The sequence below is a fragment of the Anneissia japonica genome, unplaced genomic scaffold, assembly GCF_011630105.1.
Source record: "Anneissia japonica isolate Jap-2015-1 unplaced genomic scaffold, ASM1163010v1 scaffold211_len1577895_cov191, whole genome shotgun sequence".
NCBI lineage: Eukaryota > Metazoa > Echinodermata > Crinoidea > Comatulida > Comatulidae > Anneissia > Anneissia japonica.
Genome location: NW_022711099.1, coordinates 574,999 through 590,656, shown reverse-complemented (window position 1 = coordinate 590,656; position 15,658 = coordinate 574,999). Strand labels below are relative to the sequence as shown.

At 33.4% G+C, this 15,658-nt stretch overlaps 3 protein-coding genes across 3 annotated transcripts in view; 1 reads left to right on the top strand and 2 right to left on the bottom strand.

Annotated features, from left to right (window-relative positions):
* On the bottom strand, positions 1–3,290 carry LOC117107260 (E3 ubiquitin-protein ligase TRIM32-like). The gene has a single exon (XM_033248886.1). It carries the CDS (start codon positions 3,215–3,217, stop codon positions 1,310–1,312), a length of 1,908 nt encoding a protein of 635 aa, XP_033104777.1. The 5' UTR covers positions 3,218–3,290; the 3' UTR covers positions 1–1,309.
* A 1,875-nt stretch (positions 3,291–5,165) lies between these two features.
* LOC117107261 (cyclin N-terminal domain-containing protein 1-like) lies at positions 5,166–14,605 on the top strand. Its single transcript, XM_033248887.1, has 8 exons — positions 5,166–5,302; positions 6,213–6,398; positions 7,078–7,156; positions 7,843–8,011; positions 9,255–9,417; positions 11,057–11,201; positions 12,300–12,396; positions 12,756–14,605. The coding sequence occupies exons 2-8, from the start codon at positions 6,233–6,235 to the stop codon at positions 12,882–12,884; spliced, it is 948 nt and encodes a 315-aa protein (XP_033104778.1). The 5' UTR covers positions 5,166–5,302; positions 6,213–6,232; the 3' UTR covers positions 12,885–14,605.
* Positions 14,606–14,749: 144 nt separating this feature from the next.
* The window catches only part of LOC117107259 (DNA replication ATP-dependent helicase/nuclease DNA2-like), a gene marked incomplete in the record, with an annotated part of 24,091 nt that continues 23,182 nt past the window's right edge, over positions 14,750–15,658 (bottom strand). Inside the window, 1 exon segment of the mRNA XM_033248885.1 lies at positions 14,750–15,658. Within this exon segment, the coding sequence (XP_033104776.1) occupies positions 15,589–15,658 (70 nt within the window).

The following is a 15,658-nucleotide window of genomic DNA, read 5'->3' as shown; positions in this document are numbered from 1 at the left end:
AAAAAAATAGGCTATATTAACAAGGCTATGAAATTCTTGCAGCTAGCTCTATAGAACCACTTTACAGCCCATCAACAATGGTAGCTGGGCATCATGGTGGACGCGAATGGTTACCCTTTTTATTTAACAAGACATTGAAAAACAAATATGATAATGATTAGCATGTTTTAGATGAGACTTGCATATCTGACCAAGTTACACGACCTCATCAGCCAGACCATTTCACAGTTGGCCAGATATGGTATGGAAAGAATCATCAATAGATTGTGACAGATCACTGTAATTGACCAAATAATTAACTTAGGTACTATCGGAGCGCATATGAGTAAATGTTAATTATATTTATTTATTACAACATAAACAAGCTTATAAATTCTATAAAATCTACGTGCTGTATTTCGCGTACGTTCCCCAATTAAACGTTTCTGAAATTGACTTGCGCAAAATCATGTAGTATTGCCCGGTTAACAATTTCCTTCATGGTTTTACCTATTAACTTATTCACTTCCAACTTGATTGATTGTTTAGTAAGTGTTAGATAGTAATTTATATAAAATTAGTGGGCGGGGTGAATCAGGAATCAAATCTGTGGACGCCGGACTGAATAATTTTTGTCACGTGCTCACCAACCTTATTCCTCCTATTACATCGTTTTTTCTACACTTCTTTTGTTTGTACTTTTTTTGTTCTAATGAATAGATGCTGAACCATTATGCTATTGAATCAATCTATGACCAGTATATCTACATTAGATATAGGCAGAACACTTAATTAAACCAAGCATAACATAATTTTAGTTAATTTATTTTTAAAGCATTTATTAATATGATTACAAGTATATCTTCGAATTATTTCATTAGATTTTTACTTTAGGTATTGATTGTAGAAATATATACGTAAAGCAGTTAATTATATTAATATTTTCATAATACAGTAAATACATTTCTTATATTTAATTTGAAAGAAACACGTTTACAATAAGCGTTTTCAAGATGTTTTTGGGATATCTTATAAACACTCAGACAGCAATTTTACAATTCGCATACGAAACTACGTCATTCACCACGTCATTTAATAACGCCAGAATACGATTAAATTTTATTTAACATCCTGTGTGTGGCATACTACCTCATCATTTTACTTTAGGAACAGTAACTCTGAACACAAATAATTTCTATTAGGTTTACTCTGTTGATGTTCATAGTTTAGAAGTTAATATAAAACTGTTGTGAAGTAAAATCTTATATTATACATCTATTGACAGACATGTGCGTATGCGTGCAACCAAGTGCAACTTGGCGTATCGATTTTAAAACCACTCCATTACTTTGACATCGTCATGGTCACAGATATACATGCGTCCATCATGCGAAAATGTTATTCCATAAGGATCATTTAAACCAATAACAGCTTTCCCGCAATAGTTCCATTCTTGATTAAACTTATGGACCATTTTGCCCTTGTTGTCAACTACATATAGGTTGTCTTTGCTATCGAAGCACACGCCTCGAAGATCACATTCTCCAGACTTCATGGGAACCGTTATCTTTTTAATCATATCGCCTGCTTCCGAGGACAGAATACTGATGCCACCTTTGGTCCTGACTGCAATCTGTTCCAGTGAATTAAAAGCAATAAACCAGGGCTGAGAATAGTTACGCTTCCAAATAAGGGTTCCATCCTTTTCATGAAGATAAACTACCCCGACTGGTGTCGACTGTCCAATGCAAATCATTCCGTGGTTACTTACGGCGATGCTTTCCAGAGAAGCATATCGTCCATCCAAATTTTCGTCCGGGCTAAATTTACAAAAACACTTGCCGTCAGTCGTGTATTGTTTTACCCATTTTGAATTTCTCTGGGCCACGATATATCGAGAATCGTTTGTAAACGATACATTCATTTGCTCCTTAATTCCATCCTTTTCGTCTTTACCAACATCAAGGCAAACTTTGTATTTGCCAACTTCGTTGAAAATTTGTACTCGTTTCAGCTTTGGATCACAAACAGCGATATCTGAATCCGGAGTAATTACCAAATCGTACGCCCACAAAAAATCTCCTTTGCTTTTTCCTGCTTGGCCAAAAGTCTTCTTCAGACGCCATCTATACGTAGTTGTTATTAGCTTTCCAAGTAAAGGACTGGCTTCCTCTTTGTTTGACTCAAATATGATGGTACCAAAATTCGAATCAACTTCGCCAACTGTTTCTCCTTTTAAGTTCTTGCTCATTTGTCTAAGCTCAGGACCTACCATCAAAATGTCACGATCTGTGCAGAGATCCACTTGTCTCTGCGCAAGGTGGTAGCTACTTTTTACCTTTCCCAAAGTTAATTTTGTGTTATCGATAAATGCGTCAATTACTTTCAATCGATTGCCGCCTACCTTATCTATTTGTTTAATGAGTGTGTGAAACTCATCATTAACTCTTTTGATAACTTCTTCACACCGTTTAAAAGCAGCTTGTTTCGACAATTCTATTTTAGCTGTTAATCGTCCTCTAATATGGTTGGCCTCGTCCATTTTCTTTTCAATCCGTTTCATAGTAAAACAGACAGAATCAAGCTCTTTCACTAGCTCTTTCTTCACTTTCTCTGCTGTCTCGGTAACTGGTGCTACATTATGTTTTGGTCGCGGATGACCAATTAAACAGCACACTTGACATATGATCATCTCACATGTTTGACAGAAAAGACGCCTGGTCTCCCCTTTATGTTGAGAACACTGCTCCTCCGGTTGGCTCCGTCGATACAACTCTTGGATGTTACTGGTTTTAAGTTCCTCTTCATCAACGACAGTATGCCCTCTCAGAGCTGCCAATGATTTATGATGCTGACCACAAGTCTTGCAGATGACCCCTTTGCACTCGTGACAGTAGCCACTGCAGCTGGACTGTCCAACTTGCTCAGAACAAGACGCGCAGTTCAACCATTCCACTTCGTCATGTATACCAACTTGCACACGATGGAACGATAACAAACTCAGTACAAACTTATCGTCTTTAAAGGAATTCAAACCACCATCCGGCACGTACGTATCGGTTCGACATTTTGGACAAGAAAATATCGCCCGGCTCCCTTGTGTTTCTATCCATTTGCTGATACATTCTCTGCAAAATGTATGGCCACATGGTAACAATTTCGGTACATGGTAGAGTTCAACACAAATCGAACATTCAAGAAAGTCGGTAGCAAGATCTGCAAGAACGTTGCTTGCCATCTTCAACGTTATGGCCGTTGAAGAGCAGACAGTGAAGCGAAACCTAGCTTGCTAATGCAACTGGTCTAAATTTGGCGCAGACTTTTAAGTGCATCGGAAAATCCAATTTAAAAGACGGTTATGAGTAACTTCCGTTAGATTAACGCATAGTTGAGAAATGTCAAAATATTATGGAATAATGGTAATGAATTAATAACTAAATATATAGCCAAAATACTCCCATGCGGGTATCATGTAAATACTCTATGTTTTGTAGCAGTAGCTCTGTTATCAATACGAATTTACTCGATTGGACATGGTCAATTGAGACAAAAGATTCTAACACTTCTACCTGTCTACATAGTGGAACAAACCATTGTAGTTGAGAAAGTTGGCTCTCTGTAAATTTTTTCATTTTGACAAGCAATAAGACAAAATTAACAAACAAGCAACATACACGATTTGAAGGGAAATAGCGTGTAGTATACATTAATTCATATTAATTATCACCATTATGAATTATTAATTAATTAATTAATGTTTTGTTTGTTATGGATTAAAACAAAATAAATTTTTACCAAGATGTGTATAAGAGACAGCATATAGCCTAGATAATAACAACAGTGCTCGAATATAGGAACATGATGATATGGAGACCAATTTTCCAAAGACCCAAATACAAAACACAAAGCTAGCCCTCTAATTGGAGACCAACCCCGAGACCACCCCAAATTTTCAGGTCCCAAGTGTGGTCTCGAATTGGAAGACGAACTGTAGTTAAATGCTTTGAGATTTCCAAAGAATCTTATCATCATCTCCGCAGCCGAAAAAGTAATTTATTATAAATGTTATAATAGTTCGAGCATACAAGTACAAACAATAAAAGTACAAACGATACTGAACTAGTAAAAAGAGAGAGATACTACAGCCAAAGGGATACCAAATAGCAAAATATAATATTACTATATAAATAGGCCTATTACGTAAGTAATCTGGGAAAGAATCTCATTTCGACAAAAAGCCCATCTCAAAAAGAAGCCCATCTCATACTATGATGAATGAAAAGAGTCGGTAGGCCTACTACGCTTTACCAAAAAATACACCCGACAATAGGCTCACAAGTAGGACTACCTTATGTAACTCTGGTGAAGTAGACGAGGACGCGTCGAAATACCCTTTCTATTGGATTGTTTATTTTACTAATATTTACATAGCAGCTATAGCAGAATTTAACTGTAATCTAAATATTTTTTTGCACTGTATGTGAAGTTTTATATTTATATTTGTCTTGTAATTTATTTTGTGTATTCCTAGCTCTGGAAAACAAATTTCATGTACTATCGTATATGAAAATGAATGGAATCTTGAATTTTGAATCTCGAGCTTGAAGGAGCATGCGATTTCTCAATAAAGTACCTCAAAACTTATAATTTCATCTGAATACGACATACTTAGACCAAAGGTTGCATTTCGTTGATCGGGTATTTTAACAAAAAGAGGCGCTATTGGGCCAATTGTTTCTTTTTGTTTCTTGCTGTAGCTTTGATTTAATTTGATACCAACAGAACAACATCACAAAACCGGAAAAACAGCATACACAGAAACAAAAAATGAGAAAACAAGCAAGCCATCAATGTTGATATCTGGAATACAGTGACCCTCTAAATCCCGACACAGGATTTATTTCCTGAGGGGTCCCAAATCCAGCATGTATTTTGATGAATTTTATCTCGAGGTTTTTTCTCTATTTTTACCATATTATTATTTTAGTAAATAAAGAAGTTCGAAAGTTGATAGGTACCCCTACTGTACACTACGTAACAAAGCTCAAAATAGATTTTTCTCCCATGGTATACACAAGTAGCTGATTGGTTGAAAGTGAGGAATGCGAAACCACTCAACCAATCCCTACCACCAAGCGCAAGTACCCAACAAAGAGCTGGTCGTTTTCGAGGTAAAGATGTAGGCCTAGCTTGGTTGATTTTTTTGTGCACAGGAGGAAGACGTATAAAGTTTCATTTGTATTATTTATTTATTAATTATATTGTTAAGAGTGTTATTTTATTTATGTACCAGGCTTGTTTGTACATCGATCGGATAACTTTTGTAAGTTTTTGCATACTTCATTGTTATAATTTTATATGCTAGCCTACCCCTAGGCCTATGCATGCCTAGGCTAGGCACACGGCCTAGGGTAGGGGCCTAGCTAGAGTAGAGTCTAGAGAGGCCCGGAATGCTATGCCTACTTTCTAGGCTTAGAAAGCCCAGCAGGCATAGGATTGGCTAGCCTAAGCATTGATTACATTTTTGTTGTTGATAAAACTAGTCCTATAATACTATCTAGGCTATATGGTAGGCCTATTTAGTAGAATGTTTCCTTTCAAGTGGCCTATAAATAAGCTTCCCTAATTAATACAAAACGGTTTTGCTTATGAAAGTATAATGCTAATATTATAACTGATCTTACCTTGCCATTTTGATACCAATTGTCTCCTGAACGCTGAAGTGAAAAGTGTCTCTGAGTGTTTGGTTTAGTGCAAAATATGAAGTACCCAGTCGTCAATCTAAATGTAATTTCTTCTTCAAGTTTAACTAAAGATAAAAAGCCTCAAGATAAATTTCACTATTGCATCGGAAGCAGGAATAGGAAAATCCTATTTTTCTTCATTTGGTGAATGTGCAGTGCTTAGATAAATAATCTGTGTATTGATGCCCGTTTCCAGTTTTCTTGATATGTCATGCATTATACTTGGTTGAATCAGCTAGTGTCCGTGGACTATTCGATTACATTACTTGTTTAAAATGGATGAAATAAATTATCAACTGATTTGAAGTACCTAGGCGCTAATGGTTTTAAATGTTCTGAGTATAATACTGTATATATCCAATGCAGTTATTAATTAAAGTAACCACTTTATTTAAATGTATTGTCATGAAAAGATTTTATTTAAAATAACAGACAATAGAGAATTATCTTGTCTTATCTTATTAATTTATTTTCTGTTACTGTGACCAGGTTCTTTAGGTTTTCTTATCATGGAGATATTTGCCAGTCCAACAGAACCATTTTTCAATTCAAAAGGGGCAAGTGTTTCATCAGAGGTTTTAGAGGAGATGCTACAAAATTTAGCCAAAGAAAATGAGAAAAAAATGAAAAGTATTATACCAAACCAAAACTGCTTCAAAAAACAAAAGAAACCTGGTGAGATTTATTTTAAAAATGATTTTATTACTACAGTCAACAATAATATTTAATATTACCAATTAAAATATTTTTATATAAGTAATAATACAAATTATTATCAGACAAACTATATCAATGCTTATCATTAGTACATGTATAATGATGATAGTGAATAGAATATGATGATAGCACTAGTAATGACAAGAGAGATGATGAGGGTGGTGATGACAATACAGTAATGGTGAAGAGGATAACGGTGAGGAAAATTATAATAAGGGAGATGATCATGAATATAATTGATTATGATGTTGATAAGTGGAATAGTCATTAATTAATTTGTAGAAATAATACGACAAAACTTAATGCAATACTATAGGGAATTAGGTATTTATTAATTACTAAATGCAATGTTTATATAAGTAATATTTGTATTTAGTAATATTAAATTTTGCTATTTGGTACAAATTAATTAACGACCATCATCAGTTATATCCATGATCATCAGATCTTACTCATTATAATTTTCATCGCCTTTATCCTCTTCACCATTACTGTACTGTCATCACCCCCCTCATCATCTCTCTTGTCATTACTAGTGCTATCATCATATTAATTATCACCATTATGAATTATTAATTAATTAATTAATGTTTTGTTTGTTATGGATTAAAACAAAATAAATTTTTACCACTTTCAGTTGAGTTTATATTTCTGATGTGTGAAAAGCTTAAACAACCTTCTGAAGCAAAGTACATGGCTGTGGATATATTCAACAGGTATTCTATAATCATTAACAACTTATGAAATATTTTATGAATAATTAATATTACTATTATTTATTATTCATAAATATTCAAAATGTGTTATGAATAATTACATAACATTAGTTATGATATTTGTGAACAGGAAAATAAAATTGTATTTATCACTATATTTTAAATTTTGCTTTTTATTGTTAAAATTATAATTATTCTTGGTTTTTTTTTTTATTTCATCTAATTGATTTCTATTATATTGTCCCCCCTAAAATTTTACTTTGTCCCTCACTTGCCCCCCCATCCCCACCCAGATGCTGGCGGCGCCACTGCCTGTCTCTCGTAAAATCTATAGAAAAAATACTCAAATAAAAAATAAACCAGTGAACAAGAATAAATTAAGATCATTATAAAATAGGCCTATATATTAGGATATGTATACTGTATATTTAAAAAAATGGGAGACTGCATTGTCAAACAAGATATTAAATTACAAAAAAAAAACAAAAAAAAAAAAACTAGAGAGATGGTAATATCTTGCCGGGAATATTTATGTGTTTGAAATGAATAAACTAGATTAAAATATGTTGCTGTATTTGGTACTTTTTATGTTTTCTTTCGTAATTTTCTTTTTTCTTTAGGCATTACATTAAAATAGATAATATGACATGATATATGCATTCATCAATTGTTTCCAAATCTATCAGATTTATGGTAAACCAGGTGTTTAGTCTTTACGAATATGTAATGAATAGTTCATCCTACACTCACAAGAAGCAAGACTGGCAGAACATCATCAATAAACTGAAGAAACAAATGACGCTTAGAATGCTCTCCTGTCTCCAAGTGGCTAGTAAGCTGTGTTCACATTATAAGGTAACACAATATTACGTGTCTTATATCATAATGTGAAGTAATATTAAGTGCTGTACATGTTACAGTGTCCAGGCTTTCAAATTTTGTATGACAAAAACATGTGACATGCCTAAATATGGTCATGATGACATCACATCATGACCATATATAGGCACATTATGACTATATATGGGCATTTGATAATCTGGACAGAGCTTAACATTAAAAGCATTGCATTAGGTGACATCGATATTGTTGCATGCTTTGCATTGTGAATCAAAATTAAGTGTTACTGCCATTAATAAAAGTACTACACCTACAAATGTACAATATAAAATCGATATTGATATAACAAACATTTCAAGGTCAGATGGCCTTGTTGCTTAAATATCAATGTAAAACAATATTTGAATTACTTTCTCGTCAGTCAACAGACACGTTATATTATATCGTTCTCTTATTTTTTGTGTTGTATTGGCAAACAATTTGATAATTTCAGAGTTAAAACATCTGTGAAACATCACTGGAAAACTGAATTGATTTAATGTGTCTCATTAGATGTTTGTAACTTATTTGATATTTTTACAAAGGTAGGTTCAAGAGACCGGCTTCCCCTTCTCCTCCCCCAGCTTTTGAACATAATAAAACAAAGGGAAAATGAAAATCATGTTCAAATTTAAATTTGAGAGTCGTTTCCAGTCATCTAGAAGTGCCAAAGACATAACCTTTTTGACTCGGCCCCATCAGCCTCAACTATAGTGGGACTGAGGGATATGGACCCCCAACTATAAAATTCCCTCCCTGGCTCCCTTGTATTACTATTTTACATACATGAGAAATTCAAAGTTTTAATTGAACGTTTGAACATTTTTTCAGAGCTAATACTAATTTAATACTAATAAAACATTATTATAATGTGCACATGTTCACTCCAGTACTGTTCAAGGCGCTATAAACAAGGAAGTTTACCAGAATTACCGTAAACCTAAAATAACCAGACAAGAACATCACAACACTGTTACCGAAAATTTGAGTTGCAAAGGCGTGATGGTATATAATTTGCATGTGCTCAAGTAACAGGGGTATCTAGCTAAACAAATCAAGATTGCAAGCAAAAAAAACTAAACATCTGCAAACAACAAAATTTCTTTAAAGGGGAATGTTAAATATTGGCCTACAATTCTACTTATTGAGTTTGTTCTTGATGCAGATGTGTTCTTTCTTTTTGTGTTTTTCTATTGCATTATTTGTTATATCATTTAAGTCTTTAACAGCTAAAAAGTGCCACAGAATCTTAAATGAAATTGGACTGACCTACTCGCTGGACAGTATACTGCAGTCCGAGCTATGTGTTCTCAAGACTTTACAGTACGAACTAAATACAGTTTCACCCTTTACCTATGTAGAAATCATTCTAGAGGTTATTGGTAAGTGTGCCACACTTCAATGCTAATTTAAATGTCACTAATAATTCCAGTCTTAAAATACATTCTATTATTCACATGAACTAACATCAATTATTATTAATTGTTATTATTTTTTATATTTATTGTTATCATTATAGTACGTTGTCATTCAACAGAGGACGAGATCTACTGACCTACATAATTCAATAATGGATAAATCTAATTTAAAGAAAACCTACGCAATTTACTTTTACCGTTATCTCTAAAAGCCAGCCTGTTTTATTTGTTTTTTGCTCAAGTATTCAATTTTCCAAAAAAAAAAATATACTGGCTACTGTGATGCTATTATATTCATTCTTTTAATTTTTCATATTTTTGGTATTTATGTATTTGGATACACAAAACAGAATAGAAATATAAACATACAGCAAAAAAAAGCTGCAACATGATTTATGCTCTGTTTTTGAATAGTTCAATTAACAACACATAGAAATTTATGTTTTTTTATAATGCTCAATAAATTTTCATTATGGTCCAGAAACAAAAATTGGGTGTTTGGTATAATTATTTTACATTGATTCATTATACTTATAGCTAACAGGCTACAGACTACCCTAGCATCATAGAATTAAGTTCCATTTTTATACATTTATTTACTTAATCATTACAGTAATGAAATAAAAATACACAATTAAATCAAGCTTTATAAAATAGGCCAGTGATACAGTAGGTAAAATTAATTACGAACAGTTTAAAAATCAAAGTTATAACCTGTACATGTTGCTTTTTAATTTTGTATTTCACTTGCTCTATTTCTGTGCTATCATTTTTTCTTTTCCTTGTCGACAATAAACATTCTTCCACAACAGACACCGCAAGCACTTGGTAAAGCAGTGGGGCCTAAGCCCCTTTGACCGCACAACTAATTAGACTTAAAAAGAGAAAAACATTTTTTTTAAAATTTGGCCATGATATGTGCTAATACATCACAGAAAATTGACCAGTTTTTTTAGGTGTCAGGGGCATAGCCACATGAGCCCTCACAAGGGCTTTACACCTAGACCTGGCTGGTTTTTATCAAAATCGTCAGACCCCTATCGGACAGCTTTGATCCTCGCCAAGTAAATCTTTACGCCACCACTTGAAAGAAAAACAAAATTCATGGCTTACAAGCCTAAAAAAATGCATGCAATGAATGTTGTCCTAGCTGCGTACATTGTGAACTTTGTAATTCTGCCTCAATCCTTTATCATTCTTTATCTTTATTCATGATCTTTTTTTATCAGTTACTAATTGTTCAATTAGCATTCATCTGTGTCCCATACTGTCAGTGTTAAAACAAAATTGCTGTCCATAGCATACCCTTAAGCTAGTAAAATTTTCTACTAATTTGCACGCATCTATCTATCTTATAAGGCCAAATGGCGTCATTGGGGGACGGGGGCCCATTGGACAAGCCTAACCTCATTGCACCAGACATTTTTTTCTTGTGAGCCTAGTCTCAGAACAACTTAAAATGGACCAAATTGCCCACTCTATGCAAGAGGCAGATTCTTTTCTGCACCCAATCACAGCTTCCCCCCTGAATCACTACACCCTGGTCCCTATCCTTAAACCTCTATAAATCATGATTATTTTCAAGATTTTCCTTTATAAATAGCTCATAATGATGATACGATTGCGGTGAAGCCTCTTCATGACATCAGCTTGAAGATAATGGACTTGGCTTACTTGAGAAGACAGTGTATTTATGAACAGCTATTTGTAACTGTCACCGGCCAAGCATGTATCTACAAGCAAGACAGGTAAATGGCAGTGTTATACAACACAGTACAACACTCTGGCAACTCTTGGTTGTTTAATGGTTCATAGCAGAATACTGATAATTGGGAGTGGGGGGGGGGGAGAGGGGAGATATGGCCACACCTCCAATCCCACGATGGCAAATTATTTCCACTAAGTTGGTTATAGTATGAAGATGACCATTAATTTTCCATGGCAAGGACTTGCTTCCTCATTCTAAATGGTAGCACCCCTCTAGGCTGAAACCAGGCTACGCCCCTATAAAAGAGGTTGTGGTTACAACAACCAATAGACTGATCCGGTGATGTCAGTTTACAGTTGGTCGCGTTACATAACTTAGGTATCCTGTACATGAAAAGCATTACAGTGCAATAGTATAGGAAATGGTAATGTTATGGTTGCAAAAACAACCACCCACTGTTAACGTGAGAAATAAATGGCTAGGAAAAGCAATATGATTGTTCAAAATACTGTTTATTTACTTATCCTAGCGTTCTAGGATTGTATGTTTTGAAATTTAAGTGATCCTTCATAAACCTTAGCTAGCCCTAACATTGCAGCTTAGTTCGTGGGTTGAAGAGCCCCATGCATACCTAACCGTGGCGTAGATGTGCAGGGCTTAACATTTGTCGAAAAATCTCAATGTTTGCGGCTAGTATCTTTTACAGCATTAGCAAACCATTAAGACAAAATTCTTAAGTTTAATTTCCAATCAATTTGGTATAGTTTAATGGGAATTATGATAATCTTTACAGCAACAAGGCAGGATGTAATAGCAGTCTCCATGTAAAACACTGCTGTGCCAGTCAATTGTTTATATCTAACACCTAAGTTAGGTCATGTGACGCCCATCACCAAATCGGTCTATTATGTTGTATATTCAACAAGACAAAAAATTAGTTGTCTAGTCATTTTAATCTAAATGTGACAAAGAAAGAATGTAGTACCATATTTTATAATGCATGAGCCTTTGCAATGCATTCCAGCTTCAACATTTCACATCGTGGAGAAATAAGTTTATTGAATTTTATTCATCCAGTCGCACACACACCTGTTCTTTATTTTCTACCTTATAATTTATTTGTTTAATTTGGCTTTAGGATAAAGTTTGCGCCGGTTGAGAATGATTTGATGTTGTTCGCTGTTGCCATCATAGCTGCATCATCATACGTTGCAGATCAGAGCACAAGTGATAAGGTAAACTAAACAAAAAAAAAATGGTGGTATTGATAAAGAGTAAGGTACATAAAAATTGCTGTTTACTCAACCAGAACTCTCCTTGAGAATACTAGAATTGACTAACACATTTTAATTAACTTTATGAAGTGAAATCACAAAGAACAGCTGTATTGCTGAAATCTATGGTGAATAATTCTAGTGTTTTTTAATGGTTTCAAGTAGGTCAAATTTGTTTTGATCTCAGAACCTTGATATTAATAACAAGAGCAAGCTAGACACCATATTTGATATTAAGAGAAATTTTGTAGAATTGGCCATTTTCCTAGGAAAAAAAAAGTTTGGCTTTGCATTGTCAACACTCCATATTTTTGTATTAGGTAATTAATCATTTGGAGAAGATAACCGGAATCTCTACAGAGGACATTTTAATGTTTGCGGACATTTTGCTTCGCAATTATGTTGATGTTCTACAAGAGTGTACGACTTCTAAGAACCAGGCTAAGTGAAGTGTCATGATGCAGGTGATTTGAAGGTTGTGTGGATAGTGGATGAGGTTGGAACCAGCTGTATAGTATTTATTGAGATTAATCCATGTGCTGTAAATTTTTACAGCACATTATTTTTATCTGAGATACAACATATCATATATATATAAACTAACTTTTATTCAAATAGACAATAATATTTACCTAGTCTATTTTAATTATAAATGTATTAATTGATTCTCAGAGATATCTAAATACTTACCAAAAAAAAAAAAAAAATAGAAGCAGTTAAAACATATGTCCACGTCTATTATAAAAAGTGATCATTATGATTATAAAAAATGACGTACAAATATAAAGCGATATGAAAATATCTGTATGAAATTAGTTAGTATAAAAATGTAGATAAGGACAGCCAAAAGAGTAAAAAAACCATCTTTTTATGAAACAGCAAGTAACGATATAGTAAGTCTGTTGTAAATTTTGAAGTAGCATATTTTTCAGCAATATGAAATGAATAATTTTTTTGTATGTTAATGAATATTAAATTTATGATTTTGTAATCAAAAGTTAATTACTGTTAAGTAAAGCTCAGTTGTTTTCAGTTAAATTTTTAAGATTTTTGTTAGTTTTTTTATTTTATATATTCATGGATATTTATTAACATAAAGAAAGATACATTGATTATATTTTATTAAATGTGTAATACAACAAACATAAGTTGGTGTGTATGTATCAAAGTGCAATAAACAATCACAGTGGTTTTAAACAAAGTTTGCATTGGTTTTAACATTGTACTCGGAGAAAGACAAATTATTTGAGAGAAAAATCATATACATATATTGCTATATATTTGTTCTTGCATAACAAAGGACATGAGGTGGACTGCTATGAAACAGTCTTAAACAGGTAATCTTAACTGATCAGACCACGGTATAGCAATGGTCTATAATTATAGACCTGCATCCGTGTCATGATAATAGCTGACTAAGCGTTAAGACCGTAGATAGGATGTGTAGAGCAATCTACTCTTGGATATTAACAGATTGCGTTTCTATAAAAGTTGACCAATTCATAAAATGAATGAATGAACTACAGAACGTCGCAATACAAGTGGTAGTTTTCATTTTTTCATATTGAAAGGTATGTAGTGTATCAATGGAATGCACTTTGCTCTACAGAGCTTAACATGCCTCATTCTCAAAATCTAGGGTTCAAATCATATGAAATGAAACAAGAATGTCTGTCAGACTCTTAATGGTTGGCAATGGTAAACTGACTTCATTCCCTGAAATGTTTATCACATTATATACTCCTTATTGTATTTCATGTTGGATGTGAGGAAAATTAAATAAAAGCAGTGAGTTGAAAAATGTTATAACCTGGAACATCACAGATAATGCTAAATTTCCTATTGAGCTATAATGAACCTATTGGCTGTTAGTGATGCAAGTAAGAGGTACCTTGGTCATTTTGAAATACTTTACAAAACAATATACTGTACCATAATTCCTCGGGTATAAGCCCAAATTGGATATAACCTCCTACCCAATTTTATGCACCAGTCTTTCCTTGGGCAAAAGCCTATAGTATAATTAAAATGAGTAGGTTAGCTGACTTTGATAAATATCATGCAATGCTGAAAATTTACATTTTGATTGAAAAAACATTTTGTGTTTAATGGTGGTGGGTTTATACCAGATAAAATACAGTAACTGAAAAGAAAAAAAAATATTTGTGAATAAATTAATTAGGAATGCTGTTAATATAGAGAGGAGATGATAATATACCTATTTAATTTCTTGTGGATGATTAAAAATTATCATCCAAAAGAAAATAAAACAAATAATTTATTTCAATAATACTCTAAATGCAAGATGAGCATGTTGCAGTATTGACATGGTTGCCAGGAAATTTATTGATTATTTAACATTTTAATGATGTTTCTCGTTACTAACACGACATAAATAAGTTGCACATTAAAGTACAGTAAATATTCTCTACATACCTATATACTTGGTAACACAAAGTATTTCAAACGTCCTAATCATCCCAAGTAGCTCAAGTAGTTGACAATCACCTAAAATTACCTTATTTTGCAAGTTACCCCTCACCTAATCATGGAACCCCCACGTGACTTTTGTGCTCACCCATCAGTGCACCCCCCATCCCCCCATTTCAAGGCTCCTAGATATGCCACTGCCACACTGGAAATGTTTGAAACAAAAAAATTTAAAAATCGCCTTATTTTATGATCTAGCACTCCCTCAATCATCGAGGGGCCCCACATCCCCCTCCCATTTCAAGACTCTTGAATGTGCCACTTGTTGGAATGTAAGAACATTTATGATTTAGTAAATGAGAATATAATGTTATATGTATTTAAATTCTTGAATATTAAAGTCTTCAAAACACATTTCAATATAAAAATATATCTTAGAGTATAAAAACATACATAAGGATTCATGGATAATTTTAACTTAGGTATTTTGGTTGGTAAATGACAACAATGGTCCTAAAATCCATAATTATTGTATCAAAGTTATTAATTAAACATGAAAGTACCCTTTTTAAACATTATACAAATGTTTTGGGTTTTGGGAAGACATGTCAAAAAAGAAATTTAAAAAAAACTAATAGATGTAAAAAATTTGGTCGGGCAACAAACTTTTTGGCCTTATCTTGACATAATCCAATCACTCATTAGAGCAGAGAATATTTCCCATCATGACTCTGAACATGTAGTCAGTAGTCCGTGTTGCTTGAGGTGGATGAGAAGGTTGCATAATGGATCG